Raw genomic sequence first — 21,471 nt, forward strand, 5'->3', positions numbered from 1 at the left:
AAAAAGTGTTATATTATTTATTCATTAATATTTTTATATAAATAAATAAATAAATTTGTGGCTGATTCGAATGTGACGTCCCTACACTGGTCATGAAAAACGACGGATACCCACGTGTAAAATTTATGGTGGATATTAAGTTTTCTTAATTTTTATATGCCGAGTATAATTTATTTAAATTTATTTTAAAGAAACAATAAATTTAAAATGGAATAAGTGTATTTTTAGTCCCATAACTTTGACCTAAAATTGGAATTTGTTCTTGGTCGAAACTTTGATAAATTTTGGTTTCTAAATTTTAAAAATAAATGAATATAATATTTTTAATCCAATTTTGTTAACTTATTTTTAGGTTTCGGATTGAGCCGAGAATGTGTCAAACAAGATAAACAACTCCAATATTAACATGAAACACATTCGACATGTTGAAAAAAAAGTCAAATTAATTAGGTTAAAATGACTATATTAATTCATTTTTAAAATTTAGGGACCAAAATTTATCAAAATTTTAATCAGGGATGAATTCCAATTTTTGACCAAATTTTACGGACTAAAAAATACCTAACCCATTTAAAATTCTCTTTTATTTAAAACTTTTACATTTAAATATATAATATATATATATATATTTTTTAAGTTTTAAACAATCTTTCAGACGGTTCAAACATGACTGTAAAAGTTTTAAAAGTTAAAAAATATATTTAATTTAAAAAAAAATAATGTTATTGAGAATGAGTTGCTTTTTGCATCCTATTATTGTCATATAGGCTAGGGTGTGTATAAAAGGGGGACCTTTCTGTTGTTTTCTCTGATATCAGATTAGATGCGTAAAAACATTGCCCTGTGAGTGTCTACTCTCTGCTTCTTTCTGTTGCTTCTCTACACACAAACATGGCTGCTCTCTCTAATGGCGGCCAAGCTTCTTCCTTCAACATTCCTCCCATCAAGTTCACCAAACTCTTCATCAATGGACAATTTGTTGATTCCCTTTCAGGTTCTTAACTTCAATCTCTTTACTCTCACTTTTCTCTCTGCACTTTTTTTTTATCTGTGAAAAACCTCAAGGGAAACCCTATATGAAAAATGGTTACTGTTCCTGGTTTGGAGTAATGGAAAGTGAAACGAGAGAAGAAAAAATGGCATAAATTAAGTGAAGCACTCAACTTATCTTCTTGCAAGCAGATTTAAAATATATTTGCTGTTTTTCTTTACATATTAACTTTGGTTCTGACGTCCACTTACATAACTTTTTACCGTATATTCTTTTATCAGTATACTTTTTACTGTAAAAACAACATATTTTGCTAATATAAATATTAAATTATAACTTTTATATTATGTTATATCCTATAAGTCTTATACTGTCCGGTAGATCAAGTAAAGTTTAAATACTTTTAGATCTTTTAATTTTTTAAAATATTTTTTAAAGATAAAATTGTGACTGAGATTAAATTTATAAAGTGGAAAATATTTATAAAATGCATAATAGTTATTGATATCGGACGAATTTGAGTCAAAATTGGAAGATTCGATAAAAATTCGACTTTAAATTTAATTAAATTTTAAAATTTCTTTATAAGATGAGGTTTAGAAAAGAAAATTAGATAAATAAGAGTGTTACTGCTCTTTTTCATCTTGTCTAATTTGTTTTCTCTCTGTTTATTTTGCTGTGTTTCATTTGAAAACGGAATGATGTATAAACACTAAACAAATTCCAGATTATTTTGCTGTGTTTCATTTGAAAACGAAATGATGTATACACTAAACAAATTCCAGATATTGATGAGAATAGAACTCTTTGTGTGGACCATAATTAATATATATTTTTTAATTTATAGACTGGTTTATTAAATGGTCTGTGTAAAGCAATGAATAAATATAATTCACGTATATCAATTAAATAATAACAAAAAATATATATATGCAAGAAGTATATACTTTATGTATGATAAAAAAAAAAAACTAGAATCATGGACTGTAGATGTAAAAAATTTGATACTGAAAGTAGAGCACAATCAATTTGACTGATTTAATTTTATTTAACTAATTCAATTAGTTTGAAATAGGAGTCTTTTTGTGCGTCTTGTTTGTGAGTGTTTTTGAATTTTCATTAATATAAAATGCAGTGAAGTGTTGCAAAAATGAAGATTCCAGAAAATATTTTTATTTTATTTATAAAATTGAAAAAATAAATTTCAGGAAAAGAGTTTGAGACAATAGATCCAAGGACAGGAGAAGTGATTACGAAGATCGCAGAAGGAGGAAAAGAAGACATTGACATTGCTGTGAAAGCGGCACGTGTCGCTTTCGACCATGGTCCATGGCCTCGTATGCCCGGTGTGGTACGTTATCATTTCTCTTCTTCTTCTTCTTTCTACAAAGAACTGTTACGTTATCGCCATAGATTTGTGGGTCTCATTTATTTTGTCACGTTTGCTATTTATTATAAGTAAAATATTTAATTTTACATTCATAAAAAAAATATTAAAAATGTTTTTCCATTTTATCAGTGTAAAAGTCACACAAGAAATAGTTTCGATCTGGCAATTTCATGTCTGCGTTATAATGGAATCTAGATATTAATAAAAAACCTAAATATTAAATGAAATTTATATACTTTAACTTGATAACTAATAACTAAATATTTGACTTTTTTTCGTAATTAGTTTTCTTGAACTGAATTCATAATTTTTGTGGCTGATTCTAGCGTGCCTTTAATGTTTTTGACTTTTTTTTCTGCAATGAGCTTGTCTGAGACATTAATTTCAGTTTTTGATTTTGATGCTCATAACATGACCCACCTTCGGTCACGGGTCATCTCATCTCATATCTGTGATTGACACATGTATAATTGAACTCGATTATGATTTAAAGTGACCCTAATAATCGATTGTATAAATTTATAAAATTTTACTATGCCAACTTTTTAATTAGTACAAATAATTGATTTTTATTAATTAGTCGTAAATTGATCATTTAGTGACAGGGGATGAAACAAAGGAAAAAACAATGACAAAAATATATAGCAATATTAAAAGTATGCCAACTCATTTAAAATTGAATTATAGGAAGCATCGAAATAATTATGCATTTTTCGAGGAATTTTTCAGACCTCGAAACGTGAATCCCTTGGGATTTGGAAATGGAATTTTCTGAATATAATATAAGCTTTGTCTGTATTCGTGATGTATAGGATTGGACCGATCGATCAAGTCATCTTTTGGTTTTCATATTTTAAATTTTATTTATTTATGTCTTTATCATTGAGTTGATTCAAATAATTGAAGTCTCTTCAAGGATTAAGATGAGTAAAATAAAAAATAAAAAAATCAAACACTGTGGATGTTAAGTTTGCATAATTTATCTATGTAAACGTTTGGCAGAAGGTTACAGTAGATGCATGTGGATTTAAACCGTGCACGACATCAACATTGAACAAATACCGTGTTTTAAGTTCAAGAAACACGAGTCTCCAACGTGTAACGCCTTTTTTAGTTTGACTTCAAACAAATAGTGTAATACTTGTTAAAACACGACACATGATTTTCTCTTTTGCAAGTTGATCAGTTCCACCGAGTTATGGGTTAATGGCGGTGATGGGTGTTATCTTGTTAAAAGTAGCTACCCAATATTGACAAAACTGTACACTGTCTAGATAAATGTTTGCTGTATTAGTGCTTGTCGATGAACTGTTTGTGAAAATGTTCTTCACCACCAGCATGGTTCTTTTACTTTCTGATAGCATTGACATGACACAAGTGTTCATCACTTTGGCAATATGATACTAAACTTTGAGATGTTTCTGAAATCAGGAAAGAGCAAGAATTATGATGAAATGGGCAGATTTAATTGAGCAAAACATAGATGAAATAGCAGCATTGGATGCCATCGATGCTGGGAAGTTGTACCACTATTGTAAGGTTGGTGACATTCCTGCAGCAGCAGCTACTATACGTTATTATGCTGGTGCAGCAGATAAAATCCACGGGGAGGTCTTGAAAGCTTCTGGGAAGTTCCATGCATATACTTTACTAGAACCAGTTGGTGTTGTGGGACACATTATTCCCTGGAACTTCCCTACCACCATGTTTGTTGCCAAGGTTAGTCCTTCCTTGGCTGCCGGTTGCACAATGGTCCTCAAGCCTGCTGAACAAACACCTCTCTCAGCCTTGTATTATGCTCATCTAGCTAAATTGGTATGTGTCTTTTACAAATGGCATTAACAAGTTGGTTACTAAAGGTTGAGTTATTGATTTTCCTTACTTTTATGTTTTGAAGGCTGGAATTCCAGATGGAGTACTTAATGTAGTACCAGGATTTGGTCGAACTGCAGGTGCTGCAATAAGCTCACACATGGACATTGATCTGGTAACTACTTAAACGTAAAATATGTGGACATTATGTGATACTTAAGTTACGTTGTTCTCTCATGTAATGCCATAGTTTTTTTATTGGACTCTCATTTTTGCTTGACATATAACAGTTATTGCTTTGGTTGACAGTTGAGACTATAAATAGACTAAATTAAGGTGCAATATACAAAATAATAATAATTGATCACAAATAATAATAACAGAGTAACATACAGTAAAACCAATATGATTGTGATTTGTGATTTGTGCATGTGTAGGTAAGCTTCACAGGTTCAACAGAAGTGGGGCGTGAAATAATGCGTTCTGCAGCTAGTAGTAATTTGAAACAAGTTTCACTTGAATTAGGAGGCAAGTCACCCGTCATAGTTTTTGATGATGCTGATGTAAATAAAGCTGCTGAGCTTGCCCTCTTGGGCATCGTTTTCAATAAGGTGGTTTTCCTTCATGAAATTTAATCCTTTTCACATACCAGTTGGAAATATTCTAACTTTTTCTACTATCGATTTCAGGGAGAAATCTGTGTTGCAGGCTCTCGTGTGCTCGTTCAAGAAGGAATTTATGATGAATTTGAGAAGAAATTGGTGGAGAAAGCAAAAGCTTGGGTGGTTGGTGATCCTTTTGATCCTAAAGCTCAACAAGGGCCTCAGGTTTGAATGTAGCAGCAGAGTTATATCTACATCAGTTCTAAAAACATACGGAATATGTCTTCTAGTAACTCTAATTATTGAAACAAAATTGAGAGTAATTGATTAATCGTTTTCTTGTTGTAGGTTGACAAGAAGCAATTTGAAAAGATCCTTTCCTATATTGAGATTGGAAAGAAAGAAGGTGCCACCCTTTTGACTGGTGGAAAAAGAGTGGGAGACAAGGGTTACTACATTGAACCTACAATTTTCTCCAATGTTAAGGTGATTTTTAACTCCACCCAAGTACAAAACGAGGTTATTTTAAGAAGAAATGGATAACTAACCATCACATTGTCTTTTTCATAATATCTTGTATAGGAGGACATGCGTATAGTACAGGAGGAGATATTTGGTCCTGTGATGGCTCTGATGAAGTTTAAGTAAGATACTGTAATTTTATTTACTTACTGCTATAATTGATTGAATGTATTCCTAGTAATGTCTTTGAATCTGTTCATGAATTCTGAATCCAAAACTGATGTATGAATGAATAACAGGACTATTGATGATGCAATAAAGATTGCCAACAGCACTAAGTATGGTCTAGCATCAGGCATTGTGACCAAGAGTTTGGACACAGCCAACACTGTGTCAAGGTCCCTTCGTGCAGGCATTGTTTGGATCAATTGCTACTTTGCCTTCGGGAATGACATTCCTTATGGAGGGTACAAGATGAGTGGATTTGGAAGAGATTTTGGATTGGAAGCCCTACACAAGTATCTACAAGTTAAATCTGTTGTAACTCCCATTTACAATTCTCCTTGGCTTTGAATATCTCCTTTCTGCTTTCAGTTTAAACAGTACAGCAGATTTAACATATGTACTTCATCAGAGTAATAAAATTGGGTCATGTTACTATACATAACACATGCTCAAGTATGTTTAGTCTAAGTTTTTCACATAGTTTGTGTGTGTTGATGAATTCAAAATTATGGTAAAAGTTTGATTTTTATATTTGCCTCACTTTCCTAAGTTGTCACTGAATGTATACATACACTGTTAAAGTTGTAGCAAACAACAGTCTCTTTTTGTTATCTATGTTTGACTTTCTTTATACTAATTTCTTCATAAAGTCAACCCCACAATTAAAACTTAATTTTCTAACTGATCAGATATTCTGTAAATTTTACTTTGAGATAAGACTTCACTGATAAGGCTCTGTTGAAATTCCTGGATAAATTGGCACACATAAAACAAAGAAAGTCACAAACTTTTCATTATTATTTTACCACAAGTGCAAGCAGCTGCATCCTCTGATCTCAAATTCCTTCATCGTTATTCATCATGAAAGAAGAAAGAAGGATTATTTATTTACATGCATGCTTATGAACTCTTATCGTTGGATACATCCATCTACTTACTAGCCCTACCCCGCCATACATACTCGCCGTGATGCAACCGGCACCGGAATGACCCCGGATGCTGCGACGGCGAGCACACGCATCGCTTCGCAGAACCACTCTCTCCGGAGCTGCCACCACCGTGAGCCTGCCTTGCCACCGCCGACAAAACCCATCTTCTATGCAGTATGAAGCTTTCTCTGTTGAGAAAAGGAATTCCAGGGTGACACATTGATTCTTCTTTGTGCTTTCAAACTTTTTCCTAACAGTGGGTACAATACATTATATATAAATTGTGTGGCTCACTTTTGAAGTTTAGAGTTGAAAAAGAAAAGAATCTGAGGGGAATATGACATTGTGGAAGAAGAGAAAAGAAAAGAAAGGGGAAGGGAATTGGCATCGTAAGAAGCAGTGAAACAGGTTTTAAGGATGTTTGTGTGCGACCACATTCTATGTTGTGTTGTACAAAGATCCACTGCATCATCTAAAGTCGGAAACCATGTGGCATCTGTCTTTGCTGCTTCCACGTGGCTCTATTTAGTGCCACTAACTGATCAGTAACAGATCCTGCGTGGCATCTATCAGATAAATTACATGATTTTTATAATTAACATAATTTATTTATTTTATTTTATTTTTCGCTGTGTAATTTTGATTTAATCATTTATTGATATTTTGAACCATATTTAGTTGATATCGACTAGCATCGTTAATCAACACAACATTTCACACGCGTCACTCTCACGCCATATCAATTTCTTCTATCGAAATCTTGGTATAAAAACAAATCTAAATATTTGTGGACATAATTTTCATTCAATTCTTAAATCTTGTACAATATTTCATCTCAACATTTTAATAAAATTGTTTAGTTTTTCTGTTACGAAAACGTGGCCTTATTTATAATAATGTGACTATAGTTAATTTTAATAAGTTTTCGCATTTTATGAAACCGTGTTTTTTTTGGGTTGGCGGGCCGCCTGTTAGATCCGGCCCGATTTGACATTCTTACGTGTAGATTAGTTTGAGTCTGGTTGTCGGAGTGTATAATATATTTCATTATTTTGAAACCGAACTTCAGAAAATTACTAAAAATATAAGATTTTTTAATTTCTTCAGAAAATTTTATAAAATATCTTAAAAATATCCGATTCTTAAAAAAAAAAAATCAGTCCAATGATTCTAATACTAAGGAGTGATCTCTTAATCTAATTTAACCCCACATACTTACACTGAGTTATATACATAAACTCACCTTATGTCTTATATATGATGGATATGGATCTTCTAACGTATTACTTTTCCATCCATTCTCAATTATTACGTGTTCTAATCTTGGTTAACATGGAGAACCAGGAAAGAGCAAAAATGATGATGAAATGGGCAGAAGTAATTGATGAAAACGCTGAAGAAATAGCGACACCGGATGCAATTGATGCTGGAAAATTATATCATACGATACGATTAAGGGTTATGAAGTTCCCACAGCAGAAAATACCCTACGTTACTGTGCTGCTGCTGGTGCTGCTGATGAAATTCATGGAGAAGTACTAATTCTCCGGAGGAGGCAATGCCTTGATTTCGTTCATATCTGGTGCCGGCTCCTCCTCTTCTCTCTCGGGATTCTTCGGTCTCTTAGCCCTATCCCTCACAAACTCCTCCATCGTCTCAAGCAACTTGGTGGTAATCCTCTGAACCTCAGGGTACTCCGAGGACCTCACCACACCTTTATCCTTACACCAATTATAAAAACCAACAAGCTCATCAATCTGCTTAGCCGCACTGTAATAAGCTTCAAGAGCCTTCACGCAATCGACGTACTCCATATCAAAGAACTTGTCAAGCAACTCAGCCAAAACCTCACATATAGCAGCATACAATTGAAAACTCTCCCTAACCACATGATACAAAGCAACGAAAACCATCCTACTATTCTTCGCAAACCCAACAGGCCTACAAGCCAGAAACCAATCCAACAACCTCTGCAAATGACCCATCCTACCGAAAACCCTCTTATCCCGAGTCATATCCCTCAAAGGAGTCACCGATTCACTCATGTCCCCACCACCGTACTCATACGGCGCCCACCGGAAATTGTCCCCTCCGCCAAATCTATCATCAGCACCGCCGCCGCCAACACTACCACCACAGGTACCGGCGTCGGTGCTCTTTCTGTAAAACAGCATCAACTCAAGCCTCTGGTCGAGATACGTAGCATAGGACCTCACAAAAGCGGAGTGATCCCAGGACATGGAGTGAGCCTCGTCTCTAAAATCAGACATATTGAGGAGCCGTGATCCTCTGCGGGTGGCGTAAAGGATCTCCTCCTGGAACAGGGGGGGACCCTCGTCAATGAGCCGGTGCAAGAGCATGAGCGCCTTGACCGCCACAATCCAGTTGCGCGTCTTCCCCAAACGCTTGGACACCGCGGATACGCATGCGAGGACGTAGCCGCGCGAGTGCGACATGAGGTCCAAGATCTCCCTGACGTACTTCTCGCTGGCGGGGTAGTCGTTGTGGCTGGTGGCCCTGACAACCGCGACCTCCATTTCCGGCGCCATGTTGCTGGCGACCTGCGCAATCCTTATGCTGGTCTGGTCCTTCACCACCCCAATCGCCTTCCGGATCGTCGTGGGAGCCATCGCAAACCCCAACCTTACTCACTCACACACTAAACCTGACCTGAATTAATCAACAAATTTTGGAAAACCAGAAATCCGTTCAGATTGAATTCATAAATCCTCTGGTCTTACCTGAGCTCCTAGATCCGCGCGAAATCGGGTAGGGGGATCCGATTGGAGGGAATCGAAGCTAGAATCAACTCCGTGGAACCCTGTAATCTGTGAGACTCTCAGATCTGCAATGAGAGAGAGAAAGAGAGAAAAGAGAAATACAAAAGCCTGTTCTTGTAAACTCTAACAAATGGAGAAGTACTAGAATCTGCACGGGAGTTGAAAACATATATTTGAATAGAACCAATTGGTGTTGTGGGACACATCATTCCCTGGAATTTCACCACCTCCATGTTTTACACCATGGTTGACCTTGCTTTGGCGGCTGGTTGTACTATGGTTCTTAAGCCTGCTGAACAAACACCTCTCTCAGCATTGTTTCGTGCTCATCTTGCTAAACTGCTATCTACTCAACAATGAAGAATGTCCATAAAACACTTTCAAATCTCTTTTTGTTGTTGGTTAAGATCAGAGTTTATCTTGGGTCTTATTTTACTAATTCTCCAATTTCTATGTTTGCTTACAACATTTTATCACAGGTTGACAGAAAAGAATTTGAAAAAGTTATTTCCTATATTGAACATGGAAAAAGAGAAGGGCTACTACATTGAGTCAACAATTTTTACCAATGTCAAGGTGAACACCAACAACTCCTTTGAAATGCTCATGAAATGTTTGTATATTTGTGTCACTGAAAAATCAACAGAAAATAGTTTTACTGAAACAAATAGATTACTCCATAACTGACCCTCACACACTTTAGTTAAGTTGAAAACTCCTTCCATATTTGTATTCGATTCTAAGGATCCAAAAGAAAGTTGATAAAGGTCTTGATTTTTCTATTCAATAAGAATACTTACTCTGGACACTCTTTAACTACAAAGAAAAGTCTAATTCGCACAATCACGTTGTTTAGTGCTTAGGGTAATGTTTTGGAATGATTGCAAAAAACAGAGAATATTATGATGAATTTCTTAGTTTGTTACTCAATTACTTATCAAAACTAAAGTGTTTGTCCATTAAGTTTGTTGTGATATTTTATTTCACTTTTCAAACTTTACATTTTCCTTTAATCTTAAATGGCAATGTTTAAAACATTTTTTTATAGTTTTTACACAGTAATGCTAATTTTAATTAATGTATTTTGAAAATAGAACAGCTAATTTAAAATCTTAAAAAAATGTTTTTTCTAAATTGAATGTAGGTTCAAAACTACCATAAACATAAAAAAGATGTTTAATTCATTTTGTTAAAATACAATAAGATATAAGCTAAATTTGTGTAAGTAATTAATATTTAACTTAACACTTTTGGAATTTAGGGAAAGCTATCCATCGTGCTTCTATTGAATGTACCTCCACTTAAAGCAAACAAACGATCTTCTAACATTTTTGGTTTTTTTTATTATAATGGTTAAAATATACGGTTGATCTTAATTTTTGTTAAATTTTGCAAATCAGTCATAATTTTATTTTTGTATTTAAATAAATTTTAAATTTTGTTAATTATACACAATTTAAATGAACACGGATACATGTTATCTTGTGATTTTTTTAAAAAGATATATTATGTAATAGATATTTTAAAATAAATAAATAAATTTAATATATTCAATATTATTTGAGCAAAGGTGCACTGTGTGAAAAATAGCTTTCCGATTTTCTTTTTCTCACGGTCTATTATCATTTATTGCATCATAACTTATGCGCTATTAAAATTTTGGAATACATGATGAATCATTTATCTGTAGAAGATTAACCCATACAAGTTATGAATTATGATAGAGGACAACGTAAGAACACAAAACTTCAGGATATTAAAAGAAAATTGAAAGAAGACTCTATAGTTTTATTAAACATAAGAGTCATGTAAAAAAATATTCCAATTCAAAATCAATTATTATTCTCAATATAAAAATCAAGTTCATGTAAAATAATAAATTATGAATAATCTATGGTACATGTTATCCCTAAAGATAGTTCGAGATGTTTGGTGATCGCAACTCGTCCCCTTCACCAAATATGTTTACAAAAGAATGCTTTCTCTCCCAATATGCCTTTCCATCCTATTTTCTCTGCTTTTAATGAATAGCAGTTGCTTACTTTTATAATGGTCTTCAACTCCTCATTGCTTCACCCTCCTAAGATCACAAGAGAAAGATGACATGTGTAGGGATTTACTTCGACCTTTGTGGGGATGTGGTTAAGTGATTGTATTTGTCATTATTTTAAGGAGAGATGAGTCGCAATTTTAAGTGAATTGGGTCTTTTGGATAAGTTGAGTCTAGGTCAGACTAAATGCCTCGAAGTACATAAGTCGGCTCCAAGTCGAGCACAATATGTTCTCCCAATGAGATCGACCCAATACAAACATGAACACAGATTGGCCCAACACACACATGATCATAGGTCGACTTGAAATAAGTCCAATGCACATATGAACATAGGTCGGCCTAACACACACATGAACATAGATCGACTTCACATAAGCCCAATACACACATATTGGTTGGTTTGAATTTAGTCACTTGAGTGTTCAATACTGTTCTTGCCGACGTCCGTCCGATTTCAAATCGATTAGATGTCTAGCAAGAGCAACATTTTTGTGTATTGTTCCGGCAAAAAGTTTAATAACTTTACCGAAGACAAAAGTTATAAGAACCTTCCTGACTTAACGTACAGTAAAGAGCACATTGAAGCCATAAAATTGTCCCCCTGACCCTGAGGGTTAATATCTTATTTATAGGCAAAACAATTACAAATATTATAACCGACTGACCCAAAATATCTCATATAAAAATTATCTTAATAAAATACAATTAGGCCCAAATTCCTAGGCTCATAGATTTTTGTGAATCGGGTTGGGCCTTGGACGACCAAGACGATACACAGCTCCCTAGCCTTGAGCATCAGTATCTGAGGCGTAAAGGCTGAGAAAAGAAGTCATGGTCTTGTGGGGGTCATTAACGCCTATTCACCGTCTCCAAGCCGAGCTTAGGTCGTCATGTTAAACGACTTTTCACCGCTCCCGAGCCAAGCTCGAAGTTTGCCGTTTAAACGACTCTTCACCGTCTCCAAGCCGAGCTTGGGTCGTCATTTTAAACGGCTCTTCACCGCTCCCAAGCTAAGCTCGAAGTTTATCGTTTAAACGGCTCTTCACTGTCTCGAGCCAAACTTGAGGTTTGTCGTTTTAGACGGTTCTTCACTGCCCCCGATCCGAGCACGAGGTTTGTCGCTTTAGACGACTCTTCATCGCCCCCAAGCCGTACTTGGTTGTCGTTTTAAACGACTCTTCACCGTTCCCAAGCTGTGCTTGGGTTGTCGCTTTAGACGGCTCTTTACCGCCCCCAAGTTGTGCTTGGGTCGTCACTTTAGACGACTCTTCACCGTCCCCAAGTTGTGCTTGGGTCGTCGCTTTAGACGGCTCTTCACCGCCCCCAAGCCGAGCTTGGGTTATCGCTTTAGACGGCTCTTCACCGCCCCCAAGCCGAGCTTGGGTTATCGCTTTAGACGGTGGGTCTTCGCTTTAAACGACTTTTCACTGCCCCCAAGCCAAGCTTGGGCCGTAGCTTTAGACGGCTCTTCACTACCTTCAAGCCGAGTTTGGGTCGTCGCTTTAGACGGCTCTTCACCGGCCCCAAGCCGAACTTGGGTCGTCGCTTTAGACAATTCTTCACCGTCCTCAAGCTTGGATTAGTTGAATTAATCAAGATTACTCGTAAGAAATGAATTTTAAATATAACAATCAAATGAAGGTCGATATTTTTCGTATAATATAACTCAAATTATATATAAAAATTACAATATTTATTGAAATAAATTATTCATAAATCAAGAAAAATACTTGTTACGTATTTTATATAATATTCCTATGTAAATCATTTGATTATTATTATTATTTTTTAAATATTGTTTCTCGTATTGTTTTTGTATAATTCATTTTTTTCAAAATCGCATTTCAATCAATAACAATTTACTTCGTATTATTTTATGATTTTTTTTTGAAATAGTGTTTCACATAAGTAACATTCAGTATTTTATTTTTTTCAAATATTATTTTACTTAGAACATAATCTTCTCGTATGAAATTAATTAATGATTTAATTATAAATTTAAAATATTACCCTTTATATATAAACCTTTTAAGATATGAAAAAGAAAGAAAATAACCTCCCTTGTCTTTCGTCCCGCATTATCCACCACGTTCCCTTCTCCTTGGTTCCATGTTATCCACCACGATTCTTCAACGGAAAAATGGTGGTTTTGGACGGTTTTGGCTATCGCGAGAAAAGAAAACTCAACCGTCAAAGTTGTAATGACAATTGACGGTAACTCCGTCCAGGTGTTAGGATGTTTTGGGGACGCCGTTGGAGGCTGCGCAATATACAGTGAGGTGTGACTGTGAGCCATGATGGTGTGCCTTGTTAAACTTTCTATAGGTGTGAGAAGTGGAAAAATGTGAATCCGCTTTTTCTTTCTTCGTTCCCAGCCTCCTTTTCATACCTTTAATTTGCTTTGTTGCATGTTCCCGTTTCCTTTTAAGCATTCAATCTTGAGGTCTTTGTCGGTAGGAGGATTAGAGGCGAACCGATTATGGCAGTGAGGTTCCTCTGAGAGATCTCCCGCGGAGGTGAGTAGCAAGCGGTGGAGTAAAATAAGGAAATAATGGTAGAAGGAAACAATCGCGGGACGTGAGAGTATGATTTTGGTGGTACGAAGAGGTGGTCGTACGATGGAGATGAAGGACGAGACGTTGACGCCGGCAAAGCCACTGTTGGTGAACGGCGTCGACAACGATAACTTACGCCGATGAGGGCGTATCATAACTAGCCTTGGTATCGGTGTGCAGAGATGAGCCAGCCAAGGGAACCGCGCGTATTTTGATGGAGACTTGGGAATTTATGTTTGTGTAGAAGAAGATGAAGAAGATCCGCGCATGTTGGGCTGGCCTTGTTTGTTCCATGCCTCGTCAATCGCAAAATGACGGGTGAAGCGGAGGGTGGCCACGGCGTGCGCACGACTCTCGATGGAGGTGAGGAAAATAAATTGACAAATTGAAGATAGGGTGACGAGACGAATGGTCGAACAGTGTTCGGGGGAATGTTTCGGTAGTACGTGTCTCAGGTTTAAATTTAGGTTTTGTGACGGGCCGAGATCTGTTTTACCGGAATCCACAGTAGGCACTAAATATTTTTGTTGCCGTCTGTCCGATTTTAAATCCATTAGATGTCTTTCAGGAGCAACATTTTGTATATCGTTCCGCCAAAAGGTTGAATAATTTGACAGAAGACAAAAGTTATAAGAAGATTTAAGAGCATACTTAGAAAATTATTTTTCTGATCTTGAGAATTAATTTCTTATTTATAAACAAAACAGTTATAAATATCATAACCAATTAATCTAAAATATCTCATATAAAAAGTATTTTAATAAAATATTAATTAAACCCAAATTCTTAGACTCATAGGGTCTTGGACGACCAGAAGGGTACAAGTACATTTAATCATTTTGAAATCATTTTGAAACGAGACTTCAGAAAGAGAGGCAACAATACTAAAAATATAAGATTTTTTAATTTATTCAGAAAATTTTATAAAATATCTTAAAAATATCCGATGCACTAAGGAGTGATCTTTTAATTTAAGTTAACACCAGAGATTTACACAGAGTTATATACATAAACTCACCTTATATCTTATATACGATGGATATGGATCTTCTAACGTATTACTTTTCCATCCATTTTCAATTATTTGCATGTGTTCTAATCTTCGTCAACATGGAGAACCAGGAAAGAGCAAAAATGATGATGAAATTGGCAGAAGTAATTGATGAAAACGCTGAAGAAATAGCGAGCAATTGATGCTGGAAAACTATATCATATGATACGATTAAGGGTTATGAAGTTCCAACAGCAGAAAATACCCTACGTTACTGTGCTGCTGCTGGTGCTGCTGATGAAATTCATGGAGAAGTAATAATTCTCCGGAGGAGGCAATGCCTTGATTTCGTTCACATCTGGTGGTGCCGGCTCCTCCTCTTTTGTCTGGTGACTCTTCGGCCTCTTAGCCCTATTATCCATCACAAACTCCTCCAACGTCTCAAGCAACTTGGTGGTAATCCTCTGAACCTCAGGGTACTCCGAGGACCTCACCACACCTTTATCCTTACACCAATTATAAAAACCAACAAGCTCATCAATCTGCTTAGCCGCACTGTAATAAGCTTCAAGAGCCTTCACGCAATCGACGTACTCCATATCAAAGAACTTGTCAAGCAACTCAGCCAAAACCTCACATATAGCAGCATACAATTGAAAACTCTCCCTAACCACATGATACAAAGCAACGAAAACCATCCTACTATTCTTCGCCAACCCAGTTGGCCTACAAGCCAGAAACCGATCCAACAACCTCTGCAAATGATCCATCTTATCGAAAACCCTCTTATCCAGAGTCATATCCCTCAAAGGAGTCACCGATTCACTCATGTCATGTCCCCACCACCGGAAATTGTCCCCTCCGCCAAATCTATCATCAGCACCGCCGCCGCCAACACTACCACCACAGGTACCGGCGGTGGTGCTCTTTCTATAAAACAGCATCAACTCAAGCCTCTGGTCGAGATACATAGCATAGGTCCTCACAAAAGCGGAGTGATCCCAGGAGCTGGAGTGAGCCTCGTCTATAAAATCAAACATATTGAGGAACCGTGATCCTCGGCGGATGGCATAAAGGATCTCCTCCTGGAACAGGGGGGGACCCTCGTTCATGAGCCGGTGCACGAGCATGAGCGCCTTCAGCGCCACAATCCAGTCGCGCGTCTTCCCCAAACGCTTGGACACCGCGGATACGCATGCGAGGACGTAGCCGCGCGATTGCGACATGAGGTTCAAGATCTCTCTGACGTACTTCTCGCTGGCGGGGTCGTCTTCGTGGCTGGTGGCCTTGACAACCGCGACCTCCATTTCCGGCGCCGTGTTGCCGGCGACCTTCGCAATCCTTATGCTGGTCTGGTCCTTCACCACCCCAATCGCCTTCCGGATCGTCGTGGGAGCCATCGCAAACCCCAACCTTACTCACTCACACACTAAACCTGACCTGAATTAATCAACAAATTTTGGAAAACCAGAAATCCGTTCAGATTGAATTCATAAATCCTCTGGTCTTACCTGAGCTCCTAGATCCGCGCGAAATCAGGTAGGGGGATCCCATTGGAGGGAATCGGAGCTAGAATGAACTCCGTGGAACCCTGTAATCTGTGAGACTCTCAGATCTGCGATGAGAGCGAGAGAGAAAAGAGAAATACAAAAGCCTGTTCTTGTAAACTCTAATAACTGGAGAAGTACTAGAACCTGCACGGGAGTTGAAAACATATATTTTAATAGAACCAATTGGTGTTTTGGGACACCTCATTCCCTGGAATTTCCCCACCTCCATGTTTTACGCCATGGTTGACCCTGCTTTGGCTGCTGGTTGTACTATGGTTCTTAAGCCTGCTGAACAAACACCTCTCTCGGCATTGTTTCATGCTCATCTTGCTACACTGGTATCTACTCAACAATGAAGACTGTCCACAAAACACTTTCAAATCTCTTCTTGTTGTTGGTTAAGATCAGAGTTTATATTGGGTCTTATTTTACTAATTCTCCAATTTCTATGTTTGCTTACAACATTTTATCACAGGTTGACAGAAAACAACTTGAAAAAGTTATTTCCTATATTGAACATGGAAAAAGAGAAAGGCTACTACATTGAGCCAACAATGTTTACCAATGTCAAGGTGAACACCAACAAATCCTTTGAAATGCACATGAAATATTTGTATATTTGAATGTAGGTTCAAAACTACCATAAACATAAAAAAGATGTTTAATTCATTTTGTTAAAATACAATAAGATATAAGCTAAATTTTTGTAAGTAATTAATATTTTTTCCAACTTAACACTTTTGGAATTTAGGGAAAGCTATCCATCGTGCTTCTATTGAATGTACTTCCAATTAAAGCAAACAAACGATCTTCCAACATTTTTGGTTTTTTTTATTATAATGGTTAAAATATATGGTTGATCCTAATTTTTGTTAAATTTTGACAAATCAGTCATAATTTTGTTTTTGTATTAAAATAAATTTTAAATTTTGTTAATTTTACACAATTTAAATCATTAACCATTATGAACACGATTACATGTTATTTTGTGATTTTTTAAAAAAGATATATTATGTAATAGATATTTTAAAATAAATAAATAAATTTAATATATTCAATATTATTTGAGCCAAGGTGCACTGTGTGAAAAATAGCTTTCCGATTTTCTTTTTCTCACGATCTATTATCATTTATTGCATCATAACTTATGCGCTATTAAAATTTTGGAATACATGATGAATCATTTATCTGTAGAAGATTAACCCATACAAGTTATGAATTATGAATTATGATAGGGGACAACGTAAGAACACAAAACTTCAGGATAATAAAAGAAAATTGAAAGAAGACTCTATAGTTTTATTAAACATAAGAGTCATGTAAAAAAATATTCCAATTCAAAATCAATTATTATTCTCAATATAAAAATCAAGTTCATGTAAGATAATAAATTATGAATAATCTATGGTACATGTTATCCCTAAAGATAGTTCGAGATGTTTGGTGATCGCAACTCGTCCCCTTCACTAAATATGTTTACAAAAGAATGTTTTCTCTCCCAATATGCCTTTCCATCCTATTTTCTCTGCTTTTAATGGATAGCAGTTGCTTAGTTTTATAATGGTCTTCAACTCCTCATTGCTTCACCCTCCTAAGATCACAGGAGAAAGATGACATGTGTAGGGATTTACTTCGACCTTTGTAGGGATGTGGTTAAGTGATTGTATTTGTCATTATTTTAAGGAGAGATGAGTCGCAATTTTAAGTGAATTGGGTCTTTTGGATAAGTTGAGTCTAGGTTAGACTAAATGCCTCGAAGTACATAAGTCGGCTCCAAGTCGAGCACAATATGTTCTCCCAATGAGATCGACCCAATACAAACATGAACACAGATTGGCCCAACACACACATGATCATAGGTCGGTTTGAAATCACACACATAATCATAGGTCAACTTGAGGTCAGCCCAACACACACATGATCATAGATCAACTCAACACACACATGATCATAGATCGACTTGAAATAAGTCTAATGCACATATGAACATATGTCGGCCTAACACACACATGAACATAGATCGACTTCACATAAGCCCATTACACACATATTGGTTGGTTTGAGTTTAGTCACTTGAGTGTTCAATACTGTTCTTGCCGACGTCCGTCCGATTTCAAATCGATTAGATGTCTAGCAAGAGCAACATTTTGTGTATTGTTCCGGCAAAAAGTTTAATAACTTTACCGGAGACAACCGCGACCTCCATTTCCGGCGCCATGTTGCTGGCGACCTGCGCAATCCTTATGCTGGTCTGGTCCTTCACCACCCTAATCGCCTTCCGGATCGTCGTGGGAGCCATCGCAAACCCCAACCTTACTCACCCACACACTAAACCTGAGCTCCTAGATCCGCGCGAAATCGGGTAGGGGAATCCGATTGGAGGGAATCGGAGCTAGATTATTGGAGCGTTCCGTTTGGGTGAATAGCCACCGGAGAATAAAAGGCTCAAAATGCGTGAACTCCGTGGAACCCTGCAATCTGTGAGACTCTCGGATCTGCGATGAGAGAGAGAGAGAGAGAAAAGAGAGATACAAAAGCCTGTTCTTGTAAACTCTAATACCTGGAGAAGTACCAAAACCTGCACGGGAGTTGCAAACATATATTTTAATAGAACCAATTGGTGTTGTGGGACACATTATTCCCTGGAATTTCCCCACCTCCATGTTTGACACCGTGGTTGACCATGCTTTGGCGACTGGTTGTACTATGGTTCTTGAGCCTGCTGAACAAACACCTCTCTCAGCATTGTTTCATGCTCATCTTGCTAAACAGGTATCTACTCAACAATGAAGACTGTCCACAAAACACTATCAAATCTCTTCTTGTTGTTGGTTAAGATCAGAGTTTAGTTTTCTTGCAAAATTATGACAAAAATAAAATTATACTATCAGTGGTGTCTGGAATCCAACTATGAATTTTGAGTCGCATGTTGAATATATATGAAAATATTAAACATTATACAGGAATGAAGATGGACAAAAATTGCAAACTTTCTAGTATAATTTTTTTTAGATAAAATTGCACACACACGACTATTTAAGTTTCTCTTATACTCAGTAATCCTTCTCAAATCATTTTTTTTCTACGTGATATTAGAATTTTGATGAATACTCATTTGAAATTTCAGACTGATATTAAGTGTGAAATTGATTGGTTTTCCTTGGTTTCTTAAGGTTGAAACTCACTGGAAAAACGGATGGAGGACATGGTTATTGCACAGGAAGAAATCTTTGGTCCTGTGATGGCATTGATGAATTTTAAGTTGAAAATGTAACTATCTAACTAAATTGACCACAAGTGAGTTAATTAAGACCGGGAGAGAATAATTTTAATCTTCATATATCTAAAATATGGTTTTCTTACCAAACCATATACTTCCTTTGATATTAATAAGGAGATTAAAATACAAATATACTAGGATAATATCTTTTAGAAATTCATATCCTCAAGAAACCATCGAAAATAACAATTATACATTTCATTTTTTACAACAATGTTTCATTACAGTGATCCTAATATTCCTCTGGCAATTTTTTCACTCCTACAAATCTTGAACCCTCGAAATTCAAAATCATACACATATTCAATGAAACGCATAAACAAATCCTGAATATAGATGGTGATGGATAACACCAAGAGTTAAAATCTCACTTTCCAATTTTGCCCCTGAGCTTGACACCGAGAACCCTCTCCATCTTGGCCAGCACGGCCTGGTTAGGCACCGCTTTGCCATTTTCGTACTCCTGCACCACCTGCGTTCGCTCGTTGATCTGCTTCGCCAGCTCCGCCTGGCTCAGCTTCTTCTCCAAACGCGCCTTCTGGATCGCGTGCCGAACCTCCCCCGCCACACGCTCCAACGCAGCTGGTTCCGTTCCCTCCTCCAGCTTCCTCGGGTTCACTGCCGGACCGCCGGCCTTCCGGTTTGAACCGGCGTCAAACTTCTTGACCGTGAGCACCTCAGCGCCGGATCGGAGCGCCTGGTTCACAGCCTTGGGGTTGCGGACGTCCTGCGCCTTGGGCTTGGCCTTGTGCAGAACGACAGGGTCCCAGTCTTGGGCTATGACTCCCGTTGATCGACTTGGCATTGTGCAAGAGAAGGAATTTTGCTGTAACTGATTACGTACTAGTTGAAGAAATTAAGGGCGAGTTATGAAAACCGGGAGAGTAATGGGTTGATAAAGGTGGCGAAATGAGTCTCTGGAACGTTCCATTTGCGTTTGCACGGTGGTCATTACAGCGTAAATGGAATTTCATCTTCTGCACTTGTCTCGAAAGTTCGACGGATAAGGACGAATGTATTTAATTTAGAAAAAAAAACGGCATTTAAACAACTAATTTCATAATTCATTATAGATAGAATGATTATAAAAAATCCATGAAAAAAATTGAAAAATAATATGAGTTAGTGTAAAAACTTTTTAGGTGTGATAATATTATTATTCTTTAATTTAATAAAAAAATATTAAATTTTCTATTTATAAATTTTAATTTTAATTTAAAATTTGTTTTTATTTGATAACTAAAAAGAAAAATTAACATGAATTAAAATAATTATATTTATTGTCTTTTAAAGTATGAAAAAATATATAAAAGTAACGTAAAATATGGTAAATGCTATTACGAGAAAAAGAAATACACTACAGGTTTAGTAAATAAAGAACTATAGGTAGGTTTTATTGGAATGCAAACAAAAACAATATTTTCATACTTTTAAAAATGTTTTGATGTGTTTCTTAATAATATATGGGTTCTAGTCCATCAACAACATATCGATCCAATAGAAAACGGTCTAAAAGATTGGTCCATTCTCGCAACAATAAAGAAAAAGAAACATATATTTAATTTTTTACACGTTAAAATCTTAAAAGTTACAAAGTAAAAAATTTAAACAAAAGTTTTTTGATATAGTTTTCATTCGGGGCCAGGGCCTAGTCTGATTTAACCATCAATAAACAACAATGAACCATTAGGTTGAAATGAATGTTTTTAAGTAAATACTAGCGTAAATATAGGTATTATTGTGTTTGTGTGTATGTATTTTTTAAATTATATTAATAATTGATGATATTGTAATATTATTAAGTTAATAAACAAAATAAAAGTATATTTATAAAAAATAAGTGAAATGTAT

The 21,471-nt window shown here is 36.2% G+C and overlaps 2 protein-coding genes and 2 pseudogenes across 9 annotated transcripts; 1 reads left to right on the forward strand and 3 right to left on the reverse strand.

Moving 5' to 3' along the window:
* The first annotated feature begins 763 nt into the window (after positions 1-763).
* Positions 764-6,013, forward strand: LOC114182153 (aldehyde dehydrogenase family 2 member C4-like). The gene is made up of 9 exons (XM_028068936.2): positions 764-994; positions 2,200-2,342; positions 3,813-4,196; positions 4,279-4,368; positions 4,631-4,804; positions 4,883-5,020; positions 5,144-5,281; positions 5,378-5,439; positions 5,557-6,013. The coding sequence occupies exons 1-9, from the start codon at positions 892-894 to the stop codon at positions 5,828-5,830; spliced, it is 1,506 nt and encodes a 501-aa protein (XP_027924737.2). The 5' UTR covers positions 764-891; the 3' UTR covers positions 5,831-6,013.
* A 1,779-nt stretch (positions 6,014-7,792) lies between these two features.
* Positions 7,793-9,631, reverse strand: LOC114182077 (putative clathrin assembly protein At2g25430 pseudogene; annotated as a pseudogene). The gene is made up of 2 exons (XR_014994572.1): positions 9,153-9,631; positions 7,793-9,070 (listed from the first exon to the last, which is right to left on the reverse strand). The product of XR_014994572.1 is annotated as a putative clathrin assembly protein At2g25430 pseudogene (transcript).
* Positions 9,632-14,799: 5,168 nt separating this feature from the next.
* Positions 14,800-16,930, reverse strand: LOC146886616 (putative clathrin assembly protein At2g25430 pseudogene; annotated as a pseudogene). The gene is made up of 2 exons (XR_014994571.1): positions 16,302-16,930; positions 14,800-16,219 (listed from the first exon to the last, which is right to left on the reverse strand). The product of XR_014994571.1 is annotated as a putative clathrin assembly protein At2g25430 pseudogene (transcript).
* A 772-nt stretch (positions 16,931-17,702) lies between these two features.
* On the reverse strand, positions 17,703-20,604 carry MBF1C (multiprotein bridging factor 1C). 6 transcript variants are annotated; one of them, XM_085672235.1, is made up of 4 exons: positions 19,992-20,601; positions 18,998-19,062; positions 18,901-18,918; positions 17,703-18,818 (listed from the first exon to the last, which is right to left on the reverse strand). In XM_085672235.1, the coding sequence occupies exons 1-4, from the start codon at positions 20,423-20,425 to the stop codon at positions 18,733-18,735; spliced, it is 603 nt and encodes a 200-aa protein (XP_085528361.1). In that variant the 5' UTR covers positions 20,426-20,601; the 3' UTR covers positions 17,703-18,732. The 6 variants fall into 6 exon arrangements, with proteins under 6 accessions (XP_085528361.1, XP_085528363.1, XP_085528360.1 ...); XM_085672237.1 differs by having other exon boundaries at positions 17,703-18,811; positions 19,992-20,599; XM_085672234.1 differs by having other exon boundaries at positions 17,703-18,918; positions 18,998-19,059; positions 19,992-20,604.
* Positions 20,605-21,471: the final 867 nt, after the last annotated feature.

The sequence above is a fragment of the Vigna unguiculata genome, chromosome 4, assembly GCF_037176805.1.
Source record: "Vigna unguiculata cultivar grain cowpea cultivar isolate G323 ecotype 2 chromosome 4, ASM3717680v1, whole genome shotgun sequence".
Lineage (NCBI taxonomy): Eukaryota > Viridiplantae > Streptophyta > Magnoliopsida > Fabales > Fabaceae > Vigna > Vigna unguiculata.